This window comes from Nipponia nippon, unplaced genomic scaffold (genome assembly GCF_047370975.1).
Source record: "Nipponia nippon isolate SJK-2023a ecotype South Korea unplaced genomic scaffold, ASM4737097v1 scaffold_2, whole genome shotgun sequence".
Classification (NCBI taxonomy): Eukaryota; Metazoa; Chordata; class Aves; order Pelecaniformes; family Threskiornithidae; genus Nipponia; species Nipponia nippon.
The window spans coordinates 61883107-61900736 of NW_028262336.1; the positions used below are offsets into that span (position 1 = coordinate 61883107).

Genomic DNA, 17630 nt, shown 5'->3' on the forward strand with positions numbered 1-17630 from the left:
CAGAGACAAAACTGGGGAAATGTCAACTGAAACAGGGGGGCACTTGGCAATTAAGGAGCAGCTGAGTGAGGGCTTTCTAAAAATCACAGTTTTGAGGGGAGGGATGTTTGTAAGTCAAATCTATCCTCTGTCCCAGCAGAGTTAAGTGTCTATTACTGGATCTAATCAGAAAGCACTGAATTTAGGAAACACAGGGAAACTTTCTTCTTTGGCTGCTAGTGCTTAGTGTGCTGTTATTTGCATACTTTGAAACAGTAGTATTCTGCACCTAAAATTTTAATTTTGTTTTCAATCAACAGTGGGTGACAGCAGTGACTCTGAGCTGGATGCAGCTACCACAGTGCTCAATCTAAGACCCAGAGCAGGGAAAATCTTGAGAGACCAGAGACTGAGACAGCAGAGGCCACCACCTGAGTTTAGGGTGGAGTGGAAGGACGAAGTTGCTGGGAGCCAGGATGGCCGAGGAGAGCAGCAGGAGCCGAGCACCTTGCCTCAGCCTTCCATCGGTTTCAGGCAGCCACTGCTGACGAGACCAAGATTTGGCACTTTGAGCAGGGAAGATTTGACTGGAGACCATGGGTCGGCAAAACCTGTGCCGCCACCACGGTTAGTTAGGCAAGCATCACAAGGGGAAAGGCAGAGAAATAAGCCTGAGAACCAGCCGTATTGAAAATAGCAAAAAGAGAACTATTGGTAATAAACCATGGACGTATCGAATTAGGATTCTAAACTATCTGAACAGACTATGGGATCCATTAAAAAAAAACCAACAAAAACAAGCCTCAATGTGGATCTAACCACTTCCATTTGGGTAAAGTCAATGCCGTTAACTAAGTGAAAGGAATACTGGAGCAATTGCAAAGCTGAAGACATTAAAAAAATAATCTCTTTTATAAATAAATTATGGCAATGCTTTAATTACATTATTTCCACTATTAAGATAGGATGGAAATGTGCCTTATCACATCATCTCTTGTGGAACCAAGTCATGCAGGTTCAATACCCAGTTATCCACTGAAAATCATTGTTGAAAGTCCGGTGATGAATGGCTTCTTAAAAAAATTCTGTATCATTTCAGATTTTATTTATAATCAAATAATGCTTGTTTTAACCAGAGCTTTAATATGAGTAACACTGAAAATTGCACAATGCACCTATCATACAGACTTTGTAAGAAGAGTAAATATATTCCTGAAGCCCAGTTTTTTCGAAGAGCTGTGATTCAGAAAAAGAGGAAGAAGAGAAGGAACAAGCTGTAGGAGCAGAATTGCAAATACCATTTATAGAGAGGAGTTGCAACAGAGACAAGACCTGAATAGCTTGAATTCTTACTTTCTGAATTTTTGGCAGTATGTAACCTTTGAAAGGTACTGAGGATTGCCACGGGAAATCTGAATGACCTTGACTTTCACTAATGTCAACAAGAGCTGAGAGCACCTAGCAGGACACCAGAAGCCCTAAAAAGAGAAAACTTCAAGTGGATAAATGACGATCTTACCCAAAATTGCTTTTTGCACCTTAGTTTCTCGGTTGCAGTGCAAACACAGCAGTAGAATAGTGGCAGAGCACTGCACATAGAGAAAGCGAGCCATCTCCTGTTTGAGTCAGTGACCACTGAGACTCAAGCAAGCTCGTTCACTCATGCTTGTGACCCTGGTCAACTTCTTCTACTTTTTGTTTCCTCATCTGTAAAAGGGGAAAGATAATCTTTTCTTTGTCTGAGCTATGCACTCCAAGGAACAAAAATGTTCCGTCTAATTTGTTTGTACAGAAAAGTAGCACAGCGGGGCCCTGGAATCAATTGAAGTCACTGTGCACCTTAATAACACCCATAAGAAACACAGACTTCTTCATCCTAGTGTAAATGACTGCCATTTGAGTGCATATGGGAAGGGAGGGTGCATTAAAATAAATGATACTTAACTGTAGCTCTCAGGAATTTGCACTTTCTGTCCCACTTAATCTGTCTTAAGTTTTGAGCTTGCTGTAGCACAGATACACATTTCAGCACAATGCAGAAATCATTTTCATTCTACTTGTTACAAGATTGATAACTTTCATTGAAGAATTTACACTGTGAAATCATAACTTTTCTTTTTCAATAGCATATTTCTAAACCTGTGGGCAATAAGATTCATTTTTTTAATTTAAGCTTGTTTTGAAAGAACTATTAAAAAATCAGAATTTCCTTTTCAAATCACAGGGTAGATTTCTTTCAAAGGTTCGCGGGCGGGGTTGATAGATTAGTTTTATAAATGAGGATTTAAGACTTTCCTTCTAACAGCTTTTCCAAAATATTTATTTCACGCATGTATTTGAAATGTCAAGCCTTCCTAAACTCTTTTATTGGCACAGATCTTTTAGTCTTTTTCCTCTGTTCCAGCTGTGGAAGCTTCTGCTATGTGTCAAATGCAAAGTCTAAGCTGCAGAGCGATGGCTGTATGAACCCTAGAAATCTCAGTCAAATGTTCATGGCTATTCTCAACAAATTATTTTTGTGGAAGGCAATACTTCGCTATCCTTTAATGATCATATCCTGTTCGGAAATAAAACTGCATTCAAACAAAGCCAGCAAGCTTTAAAAACAAATTTGAATTTGTCTTTCAATAGGAAAATATGTTTCATCAGTAAAATTGTCAGCGAGTACTCCGTCACTGCACTATCGGGATCATGTCTGAATGAGAAAGAAGCCTTGAGTTTGGATTTCAGTTTTGAAACCACATCCTTGCAGATCAGACTGTTTAGATCAGGTGTTTTATATTAGGCCCATCTGAAATCTGACAAAATAAATAAATAAATAAATATGAAATGTTGCACATCAACAGTTAGTTTACTCCCTGTGGAGCTTTCTCTTCCACGTGCTAGTAATGACCAAGCAATTGGATTGTATCTGGGGAAAGCTGCCTTTTTGTTACAAATGGTTGTCATTTTTTTTGGCACAATTTTAAATAATGAATGCCAGTTTCAGGTACCTTACTGCTCTGCTTGGTGTCCATTTGTACAGTGCATGCTTAGATCATTGGTACTTAAGCTGGGTGCCCCGTAGTACAAGCACATCAAATTGGAGGTCCTTTTTATGAAATATGGTCTTAAGCTCTTGGTGCTTCAAAACATGCTAGCACGTTGTTACCTTTCCAAAGCACTTTGAGATCCACAGCAGACAGGCATGAAGGCAGATCTCCAGCAGAGTTACACTGTGAAGCAGAATCACGTATCTCCTGGGACTCTCTCTCCTTGCAAGTGCCCTCTCCCTTCCCCACCCCTGCTCCTCCCACCCTTTTCAGGCTCTTTCCCACTGCTGCTGGGTCAGATCCTTGTCACCTCTGGGAACTATCCCGGTTGGTCTCCCTTTCAGTAGCAATGGCAGCAGCAGCAGGTGACACAGGCTGTGTCCCAGGTAGCCCTTCTCATTCAACTCCTGCTCTGGTTTGGGTCAGAGCTTTGCCTTTTCCCATCTTTTTTTTTCTTTTCCTGCAAAGGGAAAACGAGTTCAATAGCGCTTTTTGATCTTTCTAAAAGGCCCATCTAACTTCAGCTTGTAGAGGAGACTTCATGTTTTATCAAAGAGAGTTTGTCTGCTGGAGAATGAAATGCCCAATAAATCTGTCCTCGAGCACCATCTGATGGGGAAAGTCATGTATTGACTGGGGACATGTTTTTCACTTTTTCAGGAAACCACATCTTCAGCAGTGACTGGGAAACTTGCCAAATCCACTTACAGATTTTTTTGTTTCCAGATGGACTCCCCAGTACACTCTGTAGTATTGATATTTTACTGCCCTGGTGAGGAAGCACAATGCCCAGTTGTCCAGTTTTAGGGACAGCAGGAAAATACGTATGTTACACTCTGAATTAGGGTTTTCTGAGAACTGCTTTCCCTCTTCAGCTGCTGAGAGGCCTATAAATTGAAAGTAGATAGGATAAGAAAGTAGGTATAGCAAGGGCTTGAGAGTAGATAGACATCCAGTTAAGTTCTGCCAACATGCCCCACCTCCTGAAGAAAAGATGAAGGATTTTGAAATTGGCTGAAGGAATGGGTTTTGTACTGTAAGAGCTCTGATCCTATAAAAATATGCTTGCGAATACGCTTAAAACATGACATCTGCAACACACAGCCCCAGCCAGGCCAACAATAGATTGGAGGCTCAGCCCAGGAAACAAAATGCAAGCAGGAGAAAGAGGAACTGCTTTAGGACACAGTAGCGAGAGAAGTCATGGGCTACCTAACTCACCTGATTCAGGTGATGTTTAAATCTGGGAGAGATGTGAGGACTAACAGCCTTTTTTTCTCTCTCATTTTAGCAGATCATGATGTAACTTGTGCTTTCTAGATAAACCTGAAGCTGCGCTTGACACCATCAGTTGTGTGAACGGCCACGAGGGAGCTGTCTTACAACTTCCAAGTCAAAGCGTTTTATCTCCCTCTTGGCCTATTTATTAGAGCTAAATGGGGAGCTACTTGAAAAAAAGAAAATGCATGGCAGCTTAATTCTCTGAACATTTGAAGGAACCTGAGCATTTGGGAGTTATTCAGAGTTGGGGCTGAAAATTGTTCCTCTTGGATATTGTGCTGAGCCACTGGAGAATCTTCTCCATCAGAATTGTTCTTGCAGATGGTAAACAGATCTTCTAATAGGACAACACGATGGGAGATTTGGTTAGCATCATTCCTCTCCCAAGTAGGCAAACACTGATGCGGTTCCCGACCAGCCTGACGTGCTTTGGAAGCCTTTTTATCCTGTGAGATTTGACAGAATATGAGGGCTTATGATTGCAGGAAGGAAAGCAATAGTTACACTGGCTGCTCTGGTGAGTCTCACTGTTTCATGATCTGAAATGTGCTCAGGTTTACATTTACGATTTGTGAGTTACAACAGCACCCTAATTGCCACAGGTTTTGTTTCAAAAAGTAGGGGTTTTGCCACAGAAAGGAAAAGGCATTTTAAACACCCCGGTTTACTTAATTTATTTTTCACATCTAAGACCTCCTATTTATTACAAGTTTGACAGAAGAGCAGTTCCTATTGCGTAGCACATTTCAAAAATAGTCCTTTGATGCTAGTTTAGGATTAAAAATAACTAGAAATTTGGCGTTATTTCTCCTTGTAAGTTAACACAGAAGTTTTTCAAAACTTCCCTTTAAAAAAAGCTCTACGAACTTTCATTTTTATGAGAAAGAAGTCTGAGCTCCACTCATGATCATTTGATTCTCAGAGTTCAGGCTACAATACGCTCCCTTACAAGATTCATGATCAGCTCTTTGTGGAGTCTTCAAAATTATAGCAATAACAGCCCAATAAGATCTTGGGTTTTCAAATCCCGAAGTATCAGGCTATAAAACATCGCTTACCCAGGGGTATTCCACAGCACCCATAACCAAATGGGGGCTGGCAGCACCTGAACATACCCGCAGAGGTTCCCATCAGCTAGAATGCGATGGCATTACAGAGCGCTTGAAGTAACGAGCGAGCCAGTTAGTAAGCAATGCTTGTCCTGTTCTGTTGCTGCATTATCTGCTCAACGATCAACCTGTTCTCAGAAAACGGTACTGACCTCTGTGATGGTGCTGTGGTGAGTAACTTCACAGAACAGAAAACAGGACAAGAAACTGAAACCTGCAGAACTGGTATGGTTATAAAGGATCCCTTCAAACGTATGCAGCATACACCAACATGGAATAAATCTTACATTTGCTTCATCATTGAAAAGCAACAAAATCAGAACTTATCATATGCTACCACCTGTTTTACAGAAATAAATTACTATGTTTATACACAGCCTCTTCAACGTCAGCTGATCATAAAGGTCAGAAAAGTAGTCACTGTTTAAAAAGTGAACATTTCAAAAGGTAAAAAGCAAAAAAAAAAAAACAACCCCAAAACCCAACCCTGCCTACAAGCCTGAGAAAAACAACCCAAAACTAAAATAACAACAAGCAAGAGAAAAGTCTTAATTTGCAGTGATTTGCAGGTAGAAACTTTTTTTTCTTTAGTCCATGTTCAGATCTCTGTTTTGTTACAGTCTTCAAATACCACAATTGGATTAAAGAAACTGCTGAGTAGTTCAGCAAAGCCCACTAGAGTGAAGCCAAAAATAGCTGCAACTGCTCCTCCCTCAGCTTAAAAGGGGGAGTCACATCTCCTCATCTCCAGGGATGTCATTTACTCATCACTCTCTGAACTTAACGTGGTTATGGCAACTAAGAGACAACGCAGGGGATCCAAACCTGGCCTCCAGGCACTAGGAACAGTAGCTTTAGGCTCTCCATCTCAAAACTGGTAAGTTCTGTATTTTCTTTTATTTCTTCTTTTCCATTCACTGTCAAGCCACTTCGTTGAACCCTTGGCTCCTGTGCCTTTTATGTGAAAAGCAGGCAGATTCAAATGATCATTCTAAGGAACAGCTTGAAGAAAAAAACCAAAACGTCTGCACTTCATATTGACTTGAACCCTCTATTTCGTGCTATGGTTTCAGCAGAGGAAGAGGGGGAAAAAACACAGCAACAAAATGATAGATATGGAATGTCTCTTCAATTTATTTCTATTCCTTAAAAAAAAAAAAAAAAAAATTAGGGCAACTCTTCTGTAACTGAGTCTTTACAAAGAATAAATGCTTCTGCAGCGCTTCAGAAATCATTTTGGCCTACAAGTAATGAACTTCTCTTCTGTAACTTCAGTTGTAGCATGTCCCTGAGACTGCAGCCTTCCACAGATTTCTCAATTCCATTACTTAATTTCATTTCTATTTATCATATACAGAGAACTATTTTTCAAAATAAAAAATATTTGCTGATTGTGGAAAGCACATTTTCACTTATGTATCAACAAAAACAGTGAAGTTTTGACGTTTTATAAGCAGAAAAGCAATATTCAGGCAGCTGTGCGTGTTAGCATAAACTGAATTTTATGGTGTTTACAGAATTCAGCTTTAATCAGTGCAGCAACTTAGAAGGGTAAATGTTACCTGTTACCTCATAACCCAACACGTATAGTAGAAACTACTACATTTTCAAATATATTAATTTTTGAGGGTTTTTTCCTAGCCTTTTCCTTCACCCCTTGCTATAGTTGTAAAACAGAAGTCCCTGACTTTTAGGTTTAGGTAAAAAAAAAAATGAAAATAATTCTTAAAAGATGGAAAGAAAGAAAATAGGAAATTTAGGATGAGAATGTTTTGGGGCATCTACCAAGCAAGACAAGAGGAGATAAGACATTTGAAAATGCCTCAAGTTCTTAGTGAGAAATGAAAATAAGATTATTACAATAAGGAACTCTGAGGATATGTACTGGAATCACAGCAGTAATAAGACACGCACTCATGATGTCAATATATAAAACAATTCAGGAGTTCTATACATATTCCTATGGTGCTGCCACTGGAATCACTGAGGTTTCAACAAGGATTTAAATGATAGCAGGCACTAGAAAAGGCAAAGAAGGAAAAAAAAATGCAAAACACCATCTATGATGCTCCTGAAGCAGCAACACTATTTGCATGGATGTGTTCAAGGAGATAACTAAATTGTTCTTAATAAAAAAAAAAAACACACCAACAATTATACATAGATGACTTTGTACTTTCATCAAGTAATACTAGGAAAAGCATATGGCATGTTATCAGTGCAAAATACATTTTTCGTCTGTTTCATATGAAATGCAAACAGTGGTGACTGGCAAGTAATATGAGCTTGAACAGTAAATAGCACAGGAGAGTGCTACAACTCTCAGTATAGCTCTGAGAGTAACCTCACATTAGTTAAGCAGTCCAGACAAATGAAGACTAAAATAACAACAAATAAACAGTTTTTCTCTTGTCACTGAAATGTCACTTATGTCTCCAGAGATGGGAGAGAATGCATTAATCTAGATCCATGAACTACTGCTAGTTGCTCCAGAATAACTTTACAGTCATTGAAAAGAATTAAGACACAAATTTATTCTTAAAATGAAGGTAGAAAAACTGCACAATAAATATTAACAAGTAATTTATGACGAAGTTGCTCAGTAGAAGTTACCACTAAACAGAAACCACCAGGTCGAGTTTCAATAAAGCTTACATTCAGTCTCAGTCTGAATGACCCTGTATTATTCTAAAATTGTCCATTTTAGGCCTTCTAATACATGAAGCTAGCATACACCCAATTTTGTTACCTGGGAAAGACCAGGAATCAGCAGGGGTCAGATGGCTACCCCGAGGTGCCTAATCATGCTGTGCAGCAAGTTTTGTAGACAAAGTATGCTTAACAAAATCACATAAGCAAACACTCTGCTAATTAAGCTGTGTCACAGCAGACAAATGGCAGCAGACCACAGCATAAGAAATGAAGGCTAACGAGCTATATTGCAAATTCTCCTTCTGATTAAATAATAAAAATTCACCTCTGATTAAATAATAAGAATAAATGTCTGTCTTTTAACAATCTATCAATCTAAACACCATTTCAAACGTGAGCTACAAGCAGGATTTGTGTATTTCATGTCCTTCTTTTTTTCCCTCCCAAAAGGTCAAAAATCCATAAAAAATCCCTGCCAGTACAATACAGCAACACCTGTCCCTCTCACAAGCGTTCTAGTGGTACCAGTTAGAATAACGTCTGTCTAGAGTGAACATCCCCGCAGCAGAAATATTTATATGTACTTGCCTCCACATGAACATAATGTGCCCTCTTAAAAGATCCTGTCACTATTGTACAAGCCTGGCAGGTGTAAGCATCACCCTCGGTTGATTCACTTTGCCTCTCCTGTAAGACAGCTCTACGCAATCCAAATTTACAGCTATTGATTTTTTAACTTAACATTTCCATGGCTACAGTATTTTTGTTTGTTTGCGTTCATTATCAGAATAGCTACTAAAGCTAGTCCAACCCCTAGACTTGGAGGGCCACAAGGACTGAACTCCTGAGCAATTCCAGAAAGGAGCGGAGCAACTATACGTCCCACTGATGTCACAGACTGTCCAACACCCAGGAGGGTCCCGCTGGCCTCATTCCCACCAATGGTCAATTCAAGATCAATGATACAAGTACGACCTATAGTAGTTGAAAAGGCTAAGAATGTGGAAGACAAAATGACCATCCATATGCTCAGCGCTGATGCGTACAGGAGAATCAACGTGCAGGTAAGAGTGCTGGAGTGCAACAAAAGTCTGTAAGTGTTGTGCTGATAGAGTCTTGTTATTGGTCCAAGCAGACAACCAGCCAGGACTCCAAGCGCACTGCTATAGCTCATTAGGTATCCAGCAAACAAGGGTTTCACCCCAAATCTCTCCTCCAAGGCCAGACTAAAATTACTATAGTACAGCAGTATAGCAACAGACATCAGCAACCGCACTAAAAATATATCCCACAGATCAGAGCACGCAATTCCTTTAATCCTCTTCAGCACTGTTGCAACTTGGATCCACGGAGACCGGAAAAGACTATTGCTTGCCATAGCTCCATTAGTTGCTGATTTCAAGTGCAGGTCACGATCTGCTTTTGCTGAGAAACTGTCTCTTCCTTTGTTTCTTTGTTGATGTTCTCTATTGCCAGTGCTTTCTTCACTCCAGGGTAACATCCAGACAAGACCTATACAGATCAAGAAATTAGTTTATTTCATTCAATTGCATTAACTTTAGGTGGAAGACATTAGTCTGATTGTAACAGTTTACTTGGTGTAAAAATTCAAAAAAGGACTTTAGCAATCATTTCACTTTAAAAAATGACAAAGATTAAGTCTAGTGTTATTCACAGTATCAGCTCAATTTTAAATGGGGGGAAAGCAAGGAAGGAAAACACTGAGGTGACACATTAGCAACATATAAACAACTCTAAAGGCTAAAGCCAAAATTCTCATTTCTAGTCTTCATCTTTGGGCACATGAAAAATTCCCATTCCTGTGTCTGAATGTAAAAGTCATATATACAATACAAAGGAGAAGCATCTGGAGGTTAACTGCTTCAAAATTCTTGCCCTTCCACACAGGTTCAAATTTAACGGGTAGTATCCGTATACAGAACATGTATGCCACAGATGATAAACACACCATGAATTCAAGGTGTTACAAATGGCATGAAAACACAAGAGTGAGGAATGAAGGAACACGAGATGCAAAATATGACATACAACTTACCAGCATTCAGAAGGAAGATAGAGGCACAGATGAAAGACGTTTGATAAAAGCCATCTTCCAACTCTGTAAGGTAGCCACCAACGACAGGCCCCAGGATGAAGCCCACACTAGAGGCTGCATTGAAGCGTCCCATTACTAAAGGGCGGTCTCTCTCAGAAACCAAGTCAGAAAGCAGGGCTTTAGAGATGGAGAGCGTGTGTTTGAAAATACCTGCAACAAAATACATAACATGTATAAACAAAATAAACATGTATCGATCAGTCCAAAAGATTTAAGATGACAGAAGCGATCTGAAATATCAATGTTCAAAATCTATCTTTAAGATTCCATAACCCACAAAGTCTTCAATGCTGGAGTCATGCGGCATGTCAGACCATGACCATCATCCTGGCTGTTCAAGGATTTGGACTTAGGAATCAAAATTATTCACGCATCTGTGTTGAAGGAGTGCTCCTGCAGCCCTGCTGAAAGAAGTAGTAACTTAGCTGAGTGCTGGAGCACACTAGGAATAAAATAGCCACTAAAATAGGAAATTGTGGGTGGGTAATGGTGGAGTGGGAATGGCTTTGTCTGTTGATGAACATAGCTCTGCACCAACTTTGCTGAGTATGGGGATTTCCAGGATTGCAACATACCAAATTCATATGGGAGACTGGTGGTTGGCAAAAGAAGAGCACAGAAGAGTAAGCATACTGCAGGAATACTAATAATGCAATCTTTTATGCTCCTTCCCTCTGACCAGGGCAATGCTGTCACAGTCACAGCATTAAAAAGTATTACCTCTACTAATTAATCAAATATCAATCAAGTAATTGTCTTTAAATTAAGAAACAATATGAACAGTTCCTAAATCAAGACTATGGGCCATAAAAATGCCCATTAGTAGATGTGTTCACAGTAATAGCAATGCTTATTGTATCAGAATATATGTAAAAGCTGTTCAGCTATTATAAGAACTCTGATATGAACCCCGGTGCAAACTCAGCTTCAGTGCTGCAAACGTACATGCTTTTGCACAACATAAATATTCTGTTGAAGCAGTGACCTAAAATTTCAGCCAAATTTTGTAGTATCACTTTGAGGTGTATTTTCAGCATAAGAAAAAACAATAATGCACATTCTACATTGCAAGTGCAGGCCAAGATTTCCAGCTGGTGTTCATCTGGTGTATTGTGTACCTGTTATGACTAACCTTACAACAGCCTCTTTCAAGGAACTGTTGCACTCTTGTTTTCATAAAATTCAGCCACTCAAGGTGTTGTGACAGTTTTTGAAGCTTCATTTCAAATTATTTTCGGAAAAATGTCACAAGAGTGTTTGATCTGTAGAGATTTTTCCATTACTAGGGTTCAGTTGGTGCTGTTGGATGATGATGCTACGAGGCATCCACATACCACAATTTCTCTAGCAGTAATTCTCAAGCTGAGGCTACAGGGAATTTGAACTGCAAAATGCCAAGCATTTACTCACCTACAGGGAGTCTAGAAATGGCAAACAGGAACACAGTGGTGGATGTTCCAAGAAGGAAGTAGCCCAGTGCACTGAGAAGAATACAAGCGAGCAGGGAATACCGTCTTCCTACTATATCACTCCAGCAGCCCTTTCATGGAGCACAAAATTAAGATTAGCTTTTTATAACATTGAACTATGTACAGTAAACAATCAGTACTTCTAAATTGAATTGAGAAAAGGAGATCAAAGGACTGTCAATGAAAGCTTATTAAGCTTATTACACAACATTCCGATGTGCTCAAAATCTGGAAGCGACGAGCAGAGTTCTGCCCTGCCGGCAGTGCACCTGCTGAAACTATCATTCTATTTAATGTTATGCATACAGCTTTTTTAAAAATAATTTCTCTCTTTGAAAAATATAATCCTGCAATAAACACCATGAAATATTATTAGTAGGGGCCCTCTGAAAACATTATCACAACCGACCACAAATATTTCTTTGCAACAATTGTCACTATATACTAGACACTTGTTGAGCATCCTAAAAGGAATGATCTTAGCTACGAGGAGTTTGTCATCTGAGTGCAGACAAGTAGGAAGTATTTATGAGAAGGGCAAACAGTAAATTTGCATGTAGCATGCTCATAAATCAGCTTGATTCCAAACAGGAAGTTTTTTAAGAAAGTAGGCAACAGTCTTGCAGTTCAAAGAAAATGCCACAAGATTATAGAAGCACATAATCCCAGGTGGCCTGCATAGCAAATGCTGAAACAGTTTTTTTCATGAGATGCTCAAAATCTGCTCTCTTGAAAGCTAGGAGGTACCAGGGAAACACTAAAGGTGCTCCTGGCTAAATACAGGGATCTAAGGTATTGACAGGTAAAGCATACATTCAAGAGGTTCAGCCTTGATGTTTAGTCTTTGCACTCTTGCTTACATTAGGTTGTAAAAAAATCAAAAGCTAACAGAAAACAAAACCAAGCAAAGCTCAAAGGCATAATGCATGAATTTAGGCCATATGGCAAATTACAGGGCATTACTCATTAAGCAGGAAAAGCAAGCTCTAGATAACAGGCTTAGGAAGAGCTAACTTGTTAGACTGCTTTTTGGATAGGCTACTGCATTGAAGAAAACTGCTTTACTAGCACTAACGCTGAAGAGAACCCAGTGTGACTGAGATGTGCTCAGTAACGTATGACTGAGCCCAAATCTGGATTCTAGTTTTTGTCTAAAGACTATATTCTGTTTAGTTCCGAAAAATTTGATAATTCCCTATAAATGAAACAAACATTTTCCACACAAACTAAAAACTGGAACCCCCAACCAAAAACACTTATATGATCACTATAAACATTTTAAAAATTTCAAGAAACACTATTATTATCCTCATCCATTTTTCCCCTAAAATCCATAGAAATACCAATGTACTTAGGAATGCACTGTTAAAACTCACCACAAATGTACTGGAAAACAGTTGCATTATACCATAGAGAGATCCTGAAACAAACAAGTAAAAGACCAATGTTAAATATTAAACTGAATTTTTTAAAAAAATGAGAACTGCAAAATATGTTTCAGTGAGGAAACATGAGAGAAACGCTGGGAATAATTTACTAGAAGAATAGGAAGAGGGAGCAGGACAAACCATGAGTGAAGTTTAGCACACAACCAAGGAAATATTTTCTGCTGAAAACTTCTACAACTGTGCGATGAAGAAGGATATTGCTTTGTATGGTGTATTAAATGAAACAGATCTTGGCATTTATAACTGCTTTCTCAGAATCAGGAGAGAATTTCATTACTGGGGGGCACCATTACTTTCCACTTGGCACTTCAACGTGTTACAAGGCACCACAGAAGCCCTGAAGAAACCACAGACACTACTCTCTCATTTTGGAGGCTGAGATCAGCAGCAGTTAGTAACAGAAGAGCAGAAGCAAAGAGAGGCAGAGAGAAACATCTGCCAGCCTCTTTCATTTATAAGAATACACCTCAAAATGCAGTTTCTTTTAAAGTTAAAAATCAGACTGTTGAAAGGAAAACATATTTTTGATGAATTGCTGCTTAAAATAATACTCTGACAACTCAGAGCAGAACCAGAATTATTTCATGAAAAGTGCTTAATTTCATCCAAAATAAAAAAGCAAGGTAATAAAAAACTGAATAACAGAGCCCATGTCAACCACACGTAGCTATAAAGAATATCATACTTGTATCATTACAAACCATAAACAGTACCATAAGATATAAATTAGAACTTCAGAATCACGGAACTTCATCTTACCACTTCATTTTTAACATAAAATTCTAAACCTTCAGAATTTACTTGTAAACACTCCTTAAAGATGGTAAATATTTTGCCAAAAGACAGCTGCAAGGAATTTAATCAAACTGTGTGCAATCACGGGCTTTGGAAAGCTCAGGAGAACCAGCTGCAGAAGTACTGTTTGCAAAGCCTGTAAATAACAATAAAACTAAAAGCAACACCTCTGGCTCCCAAAGCTGCTGAGCTGCGAATTCTTGGATGCTGGAAAAGCATCTGTATGAGTATTAATGCAAGATTTCTTTGTTCTTTCCAGGAATGCTCTTTCCCAAGCACCTGCTTTTGGCTACTGCCAGTATGCAAGTTTGGACAGGTCTTAGGGTCTAACACAGTATGGCTGCCCTTACAGTTTTACTTGGAAATTGGCCTTACTTTTTGTTATGCTACTAGCAAGGAAGAATTATTTTACAATGTCCAATTTGCAGTAAGGCATAATCCAGTTCACATTATCTTATTCTTTGGTAAATCAGTCAAGCAGTGCAACTCACCTATTATTCCAGCAAATGTATGACTTGCTCCTAGAGATTTGATATGAAGGTTCATTAAAGGAACAACCATGCTCACACCAAATAAATCCTGAAAAGGGGGCAGGAAAAGTTTTAATAACTGATCACTTTTACAAAGATGATGGCAACTTGGCTTAATAACAGTCAATATTTTAAAAAAATATATATATATTTCCATATCAATACAAGATTAAAAGAAAATTTTTCATGGCCAGCGTGGTATGTTGTAACCTCTACAATGCATCCAGTATGTACAAAATTACAAAAACACATAAACTGATAAACAATCTGCTTTCCCCCTCCAGATACAATCATTCTGAAGATGTATATTTAAACATTAAATATTTCTTTAATATATATTAAACTTTATCTGTTTAACAAGAAAAGTACTTGGTGCCAATATTTAAAATCAAAGTGGTCTGTAACTTCAATCACCTAAAAATACTTTTTACTTGTGCAAAGACAGTATATTTGGAAAATCTACAGTATTTTAACTCTCAGCCACAATGGGGAAGAAGCTATGGTAGATCTAAACCTACATACAGACTGCCTTTGTGTATAATTTAAGAAATGTAGTGAAAAGACAGAAACATTAAAAAAAAAAAGAAAAAAAGCAAAGCATAAGTGAAAAACATTTTGTAAGAGGAGGGCAAAGGACACTGCCCATTCTGAACAGTACAAGGATCTCCGACTCATTCCTTTTGATTTTTTATCTTTTGTTAAGCTAACCACATTGACCCAGTAGTTCTTTCACTACTACTACCTGGCACAGCATACAACGTCCTATATCAGAGCAGAACCTTACAGAAGCTCTGTTGGAGCAAGATCACCTTTTATCAGTGACTGCTTGAGCTGAACTAGACTAGCCCTTCACAGTATGCCCAAAGCCTGAATAACTGTAACAATGTGTATCACTAAGTAAATTCTCACAATCTGTCATTAATTATCTTTTGATGGTTGAAATTGAGACTTAGAAGGTTAGAGTCATTATTAAATACGTTAGCATGAGCAAAGAGAGCACAAGACTTACGAAGCTCTTCAATAACACAGTCTTAGATGTCATCTGCAAACCTGAAGAGAGGTTCAATGACCTCATCCAGGTCACTGATAGAGACATTAAAAAGAACAAGCCTCAGAATATACCCTGGCAGTACTGGACTTGTCACAGGCATGCAGGCAGATCAAGACCCATCAACCACTGTCTTCCGATGGGTAGTTATTTCTCATTGCACCTATAATTTCTTATGTCAAATGATAACTACGCTGTATTTGCTTGGTTACAGGAAGCTTGCATCACAGGCAACAGCTCTTTACGATGATATGTCACCACACTCTGCACCCTCTAAAAGGACACCACTTCTTGGTTGATTTCCGTGTGTACTCCAGCTCTGTGGCAGCAAGGTATTACAGGGTTGGAGAAGCACAGTGTTTTAAAAGAGAGCTAAGAAGCAAAGCTTGTCCTAACACACCTTTTCCTGGAATATTTGCTCCAGGACCCAAACCAACTAGATTGTTTCTACTGCCCAACCTAAAGGTAGGTAAGAGAATATATCTACATTTCACAGTGCAAATTTGTACTCATTTTGTGTCCATTTTCCAAGTTATCCCTTTTAACTTTAAATTAATTAAATTGCATTTCCCCAAGGCTCATCAGAGTCACTACAGAATACAAAACTTCTTTGAAGTCTATGCACTATGTTCTTTCAGCAAGGAGTTTGTTTTGTTGCGGGTTTTTTTGTTGTTGGTGGTTTTGTTTGTTTTTTGTTTTTTGTTTTTTGTTTTTTTTTAGAAAAAGCACAGGTTTTTTGTATGTGTGTGGGTTTTTTTGTTTGTTTTTTTAGTTTACGCCACCCACTGGTATTTCAAGGAAACAAGGAACAGCTCTCTGACAAGCATAAGGCAACACTTAGCTTTAAGGGCGCTGGGCTACCCCATTGCATTCACAGGACAAAAACCATACCTTTTTATCAGACTGCACGACTGTTTGCACGGATAAAACAATACAGCCGCTACAAAACCTTCGCACCCCAAGGAGGCATTTAAAGCCGTGTACCTCCAACCCCAGCGGCCTCATCTAGAGTGCAACGGGGCAGCCCGCTACGAGCCGGGCCCGGCGGGCGCCCCCGGGATCCAGCCCGGCAGCGGCAAAGGACACGGCGGGGGAGCGTGGGGTGTGTGGGGGAGGGCCTGCCCGACCCCCGGCTTCGCAGCATCTCCTGACAACCCTGAGGGAACCTGAGGGCTCCGGAGCCGGCTGCGGGCCGTCCCCCCTCCCCCGCCTGCAGCACGGCCCGCCGCGGGGCCGGGCAGCGGGTCCCGTGGGGCGGCGAGGGGAGGACTTCCCTTCGCAGGCGCGGCCGCCCGTCCCAGGCCGCGCCCCGCCTCCCCGCTTACCAGGAAGCCCACGGCGTAAAGGCACCGCACGAAGCGGCCGGACGCCGCCGTCGGGCTCTCCGCGGCTCCCCGGCCTTCATTCTCCTCCTCCTCCTCCTCCTCCATCCGGCCAGCGGCGGCCGCGGGCCTGCGCCACGTAGCGGCCGGCAGCGCGGCGGCGGCGGTGGCGGTGGCGCTGGGCAGGCGCATGCGCATTGCCGGCGGCGCGGCGGGAACATGGCGGCGGCGGGGCAGGAAGCGGGGCAAATCCTGGTGTTTTGTTTGCGTTAACAAGCGTATTCTTAGCATTTCCTCTTTTTCAGGCGAGGAGGAGGAGGAGGAATAAGAATAAAAGGATCCCTGCAGGTTTCGGAGGCCGTCGGGATCCCTGCCTCCCCTCCACGCCCACCTGTAGGACTTTACCCTTCCTGCCTCTTCTTGCTCAGTGGAGAGTTTTGCAACCCGTCACCACAGGGCCTGAGGCTCGAAGGAAAGCAGGAAGAGCTAGATCGGGTGGAGGGGCTTTGGAGGCAGAAATACTCCCCAGAAGCGTGGTACCAGGTCCCCTGCACCCTTCTCTGCGTTGCTGTAGAAAGATGACTTTTGAAGCTGTGCCCCTCCGAGCCTGCCTCCTTCAAAGGGAAAAATGGCTGTGTCCCACCACTGCTGCTGTTGCTTGGCCCTCGCACAGGGCTCAGCCCGGTGCCTTCATCAAGCATTTCTGATGGCGAAGTTACATGGCTGGTGGTTGTGGTACTGAGCCAGGGAAGAAGGGCATCCCTCTTTCTGCTTAGCACCTACATTGCTGTGCTGTGTTTATGTTAAAGTCGGGGATAACCAGAATTGTGGACGGCTATTATGTTATAA

General features: G+C 40.6%; 3 protein-coding genes across 6 annotated transcripts in view; 2 read left to right on the top strand and 1 right to left on the bottom strand.

The window, feature by feature from the left end:
• Nucleotides 1–2824, top strand: part of LOC104019399 (sodium/hydrogen exchanger 2) — a 34795-nt gene extending 31971 nt beyond the window's left edge. For 2 of the 3 annotated variants that reach the window (XM_087759573.1, XM_087759574.1), the window contains exon 12: nt 300–2824. In XM_087759573.1, the coding sequence (XP_087615699.1) occupies nt 300–670 (371 nt within the window). In that variant the 3' untranslated portion in view covers nt 671–2824. The remainder of the gene's footprint in view (nt 1–299) is intronic. The other variant, XM_087759575.1, reaches the window with a different exon arrangement.
• A 5086-nt stretch (nt 2825–7910) lies between these two features.
• SLC67A2 (solute carrier family 67 member 2) lies at nt 7911–16942 on the bottom strand. Of its 2 annotated transcripts, XM_087759577.1 has the most exons (6): nt 16785–16942; nt 14373–14460; nt 13015–13058; nt 11580–11709; nt 10110–10319; nt 7911–9565 (listed from the first exon to the last, which is right to left on the bottom strand). In XM_087759577.1, exons 1-6 carry the CDS (start codon nt 16887–16889, stop codon nt 8775–8777), a joined length of 1368 nt encoding a protein of 455 aa, XP_087615703.1. In that variant the 5' UTR covers nt 16890–16942; the 3' UTR covers nt 7911–8774. The 2 variants fall into 2 exon arrangements, with proteins under 2 accessions (XP_087615703.1, XP_087615704.1); XM_087759578.1 differs by lacking the exon at nt 14373–14460 and having other exon boundaries at nt 16785–16878.
• The window catches only part of TMEM182 (transmembrane protein 182), a 38894-nt gene continuing 30245 nt past the window's right edge, over nt 8982–17630 (top strand). The window contains exons 1-2 of the mRNA XM_087759579.1: nt 8982–9117; nt 15674–15924. Of these exons, the coding sequence (XP_087615705.1) occupies nt 15706–15924 (219 nt within the window). The 5' untranslated portion in view covers nt 8982–9117; nt 15674–15705. The remainder of the gene's footprint in view (nt 9118–15673; nt 15925–17630) is intronic.

Bases quoted from the DNA above. Each gene is read 5' to 3' on its own strand.
- SLC67A2 (XM_087759577.1), bottom strand. From the start codon at position 16,889: ATGGAGGAGGAGGAGGAGGAGGAGAATGAAGGCCGGGGAGCCGCGGAG. The intron at 10,320-11,579 runs GTGAGTAAATGC...ATTTTGTTGCAG, and splicing joins CATTTCTAGACTCCCTGTAG to GTATTTTCAAACACACGCTC. The intron at 9,566-10,109 runs GTAAGTTGTATG...TGATCTGTATAG, and splicing joins TATCTTCCTTCTGAATGCTG to GTCTTGTCTGGATGTTACCC.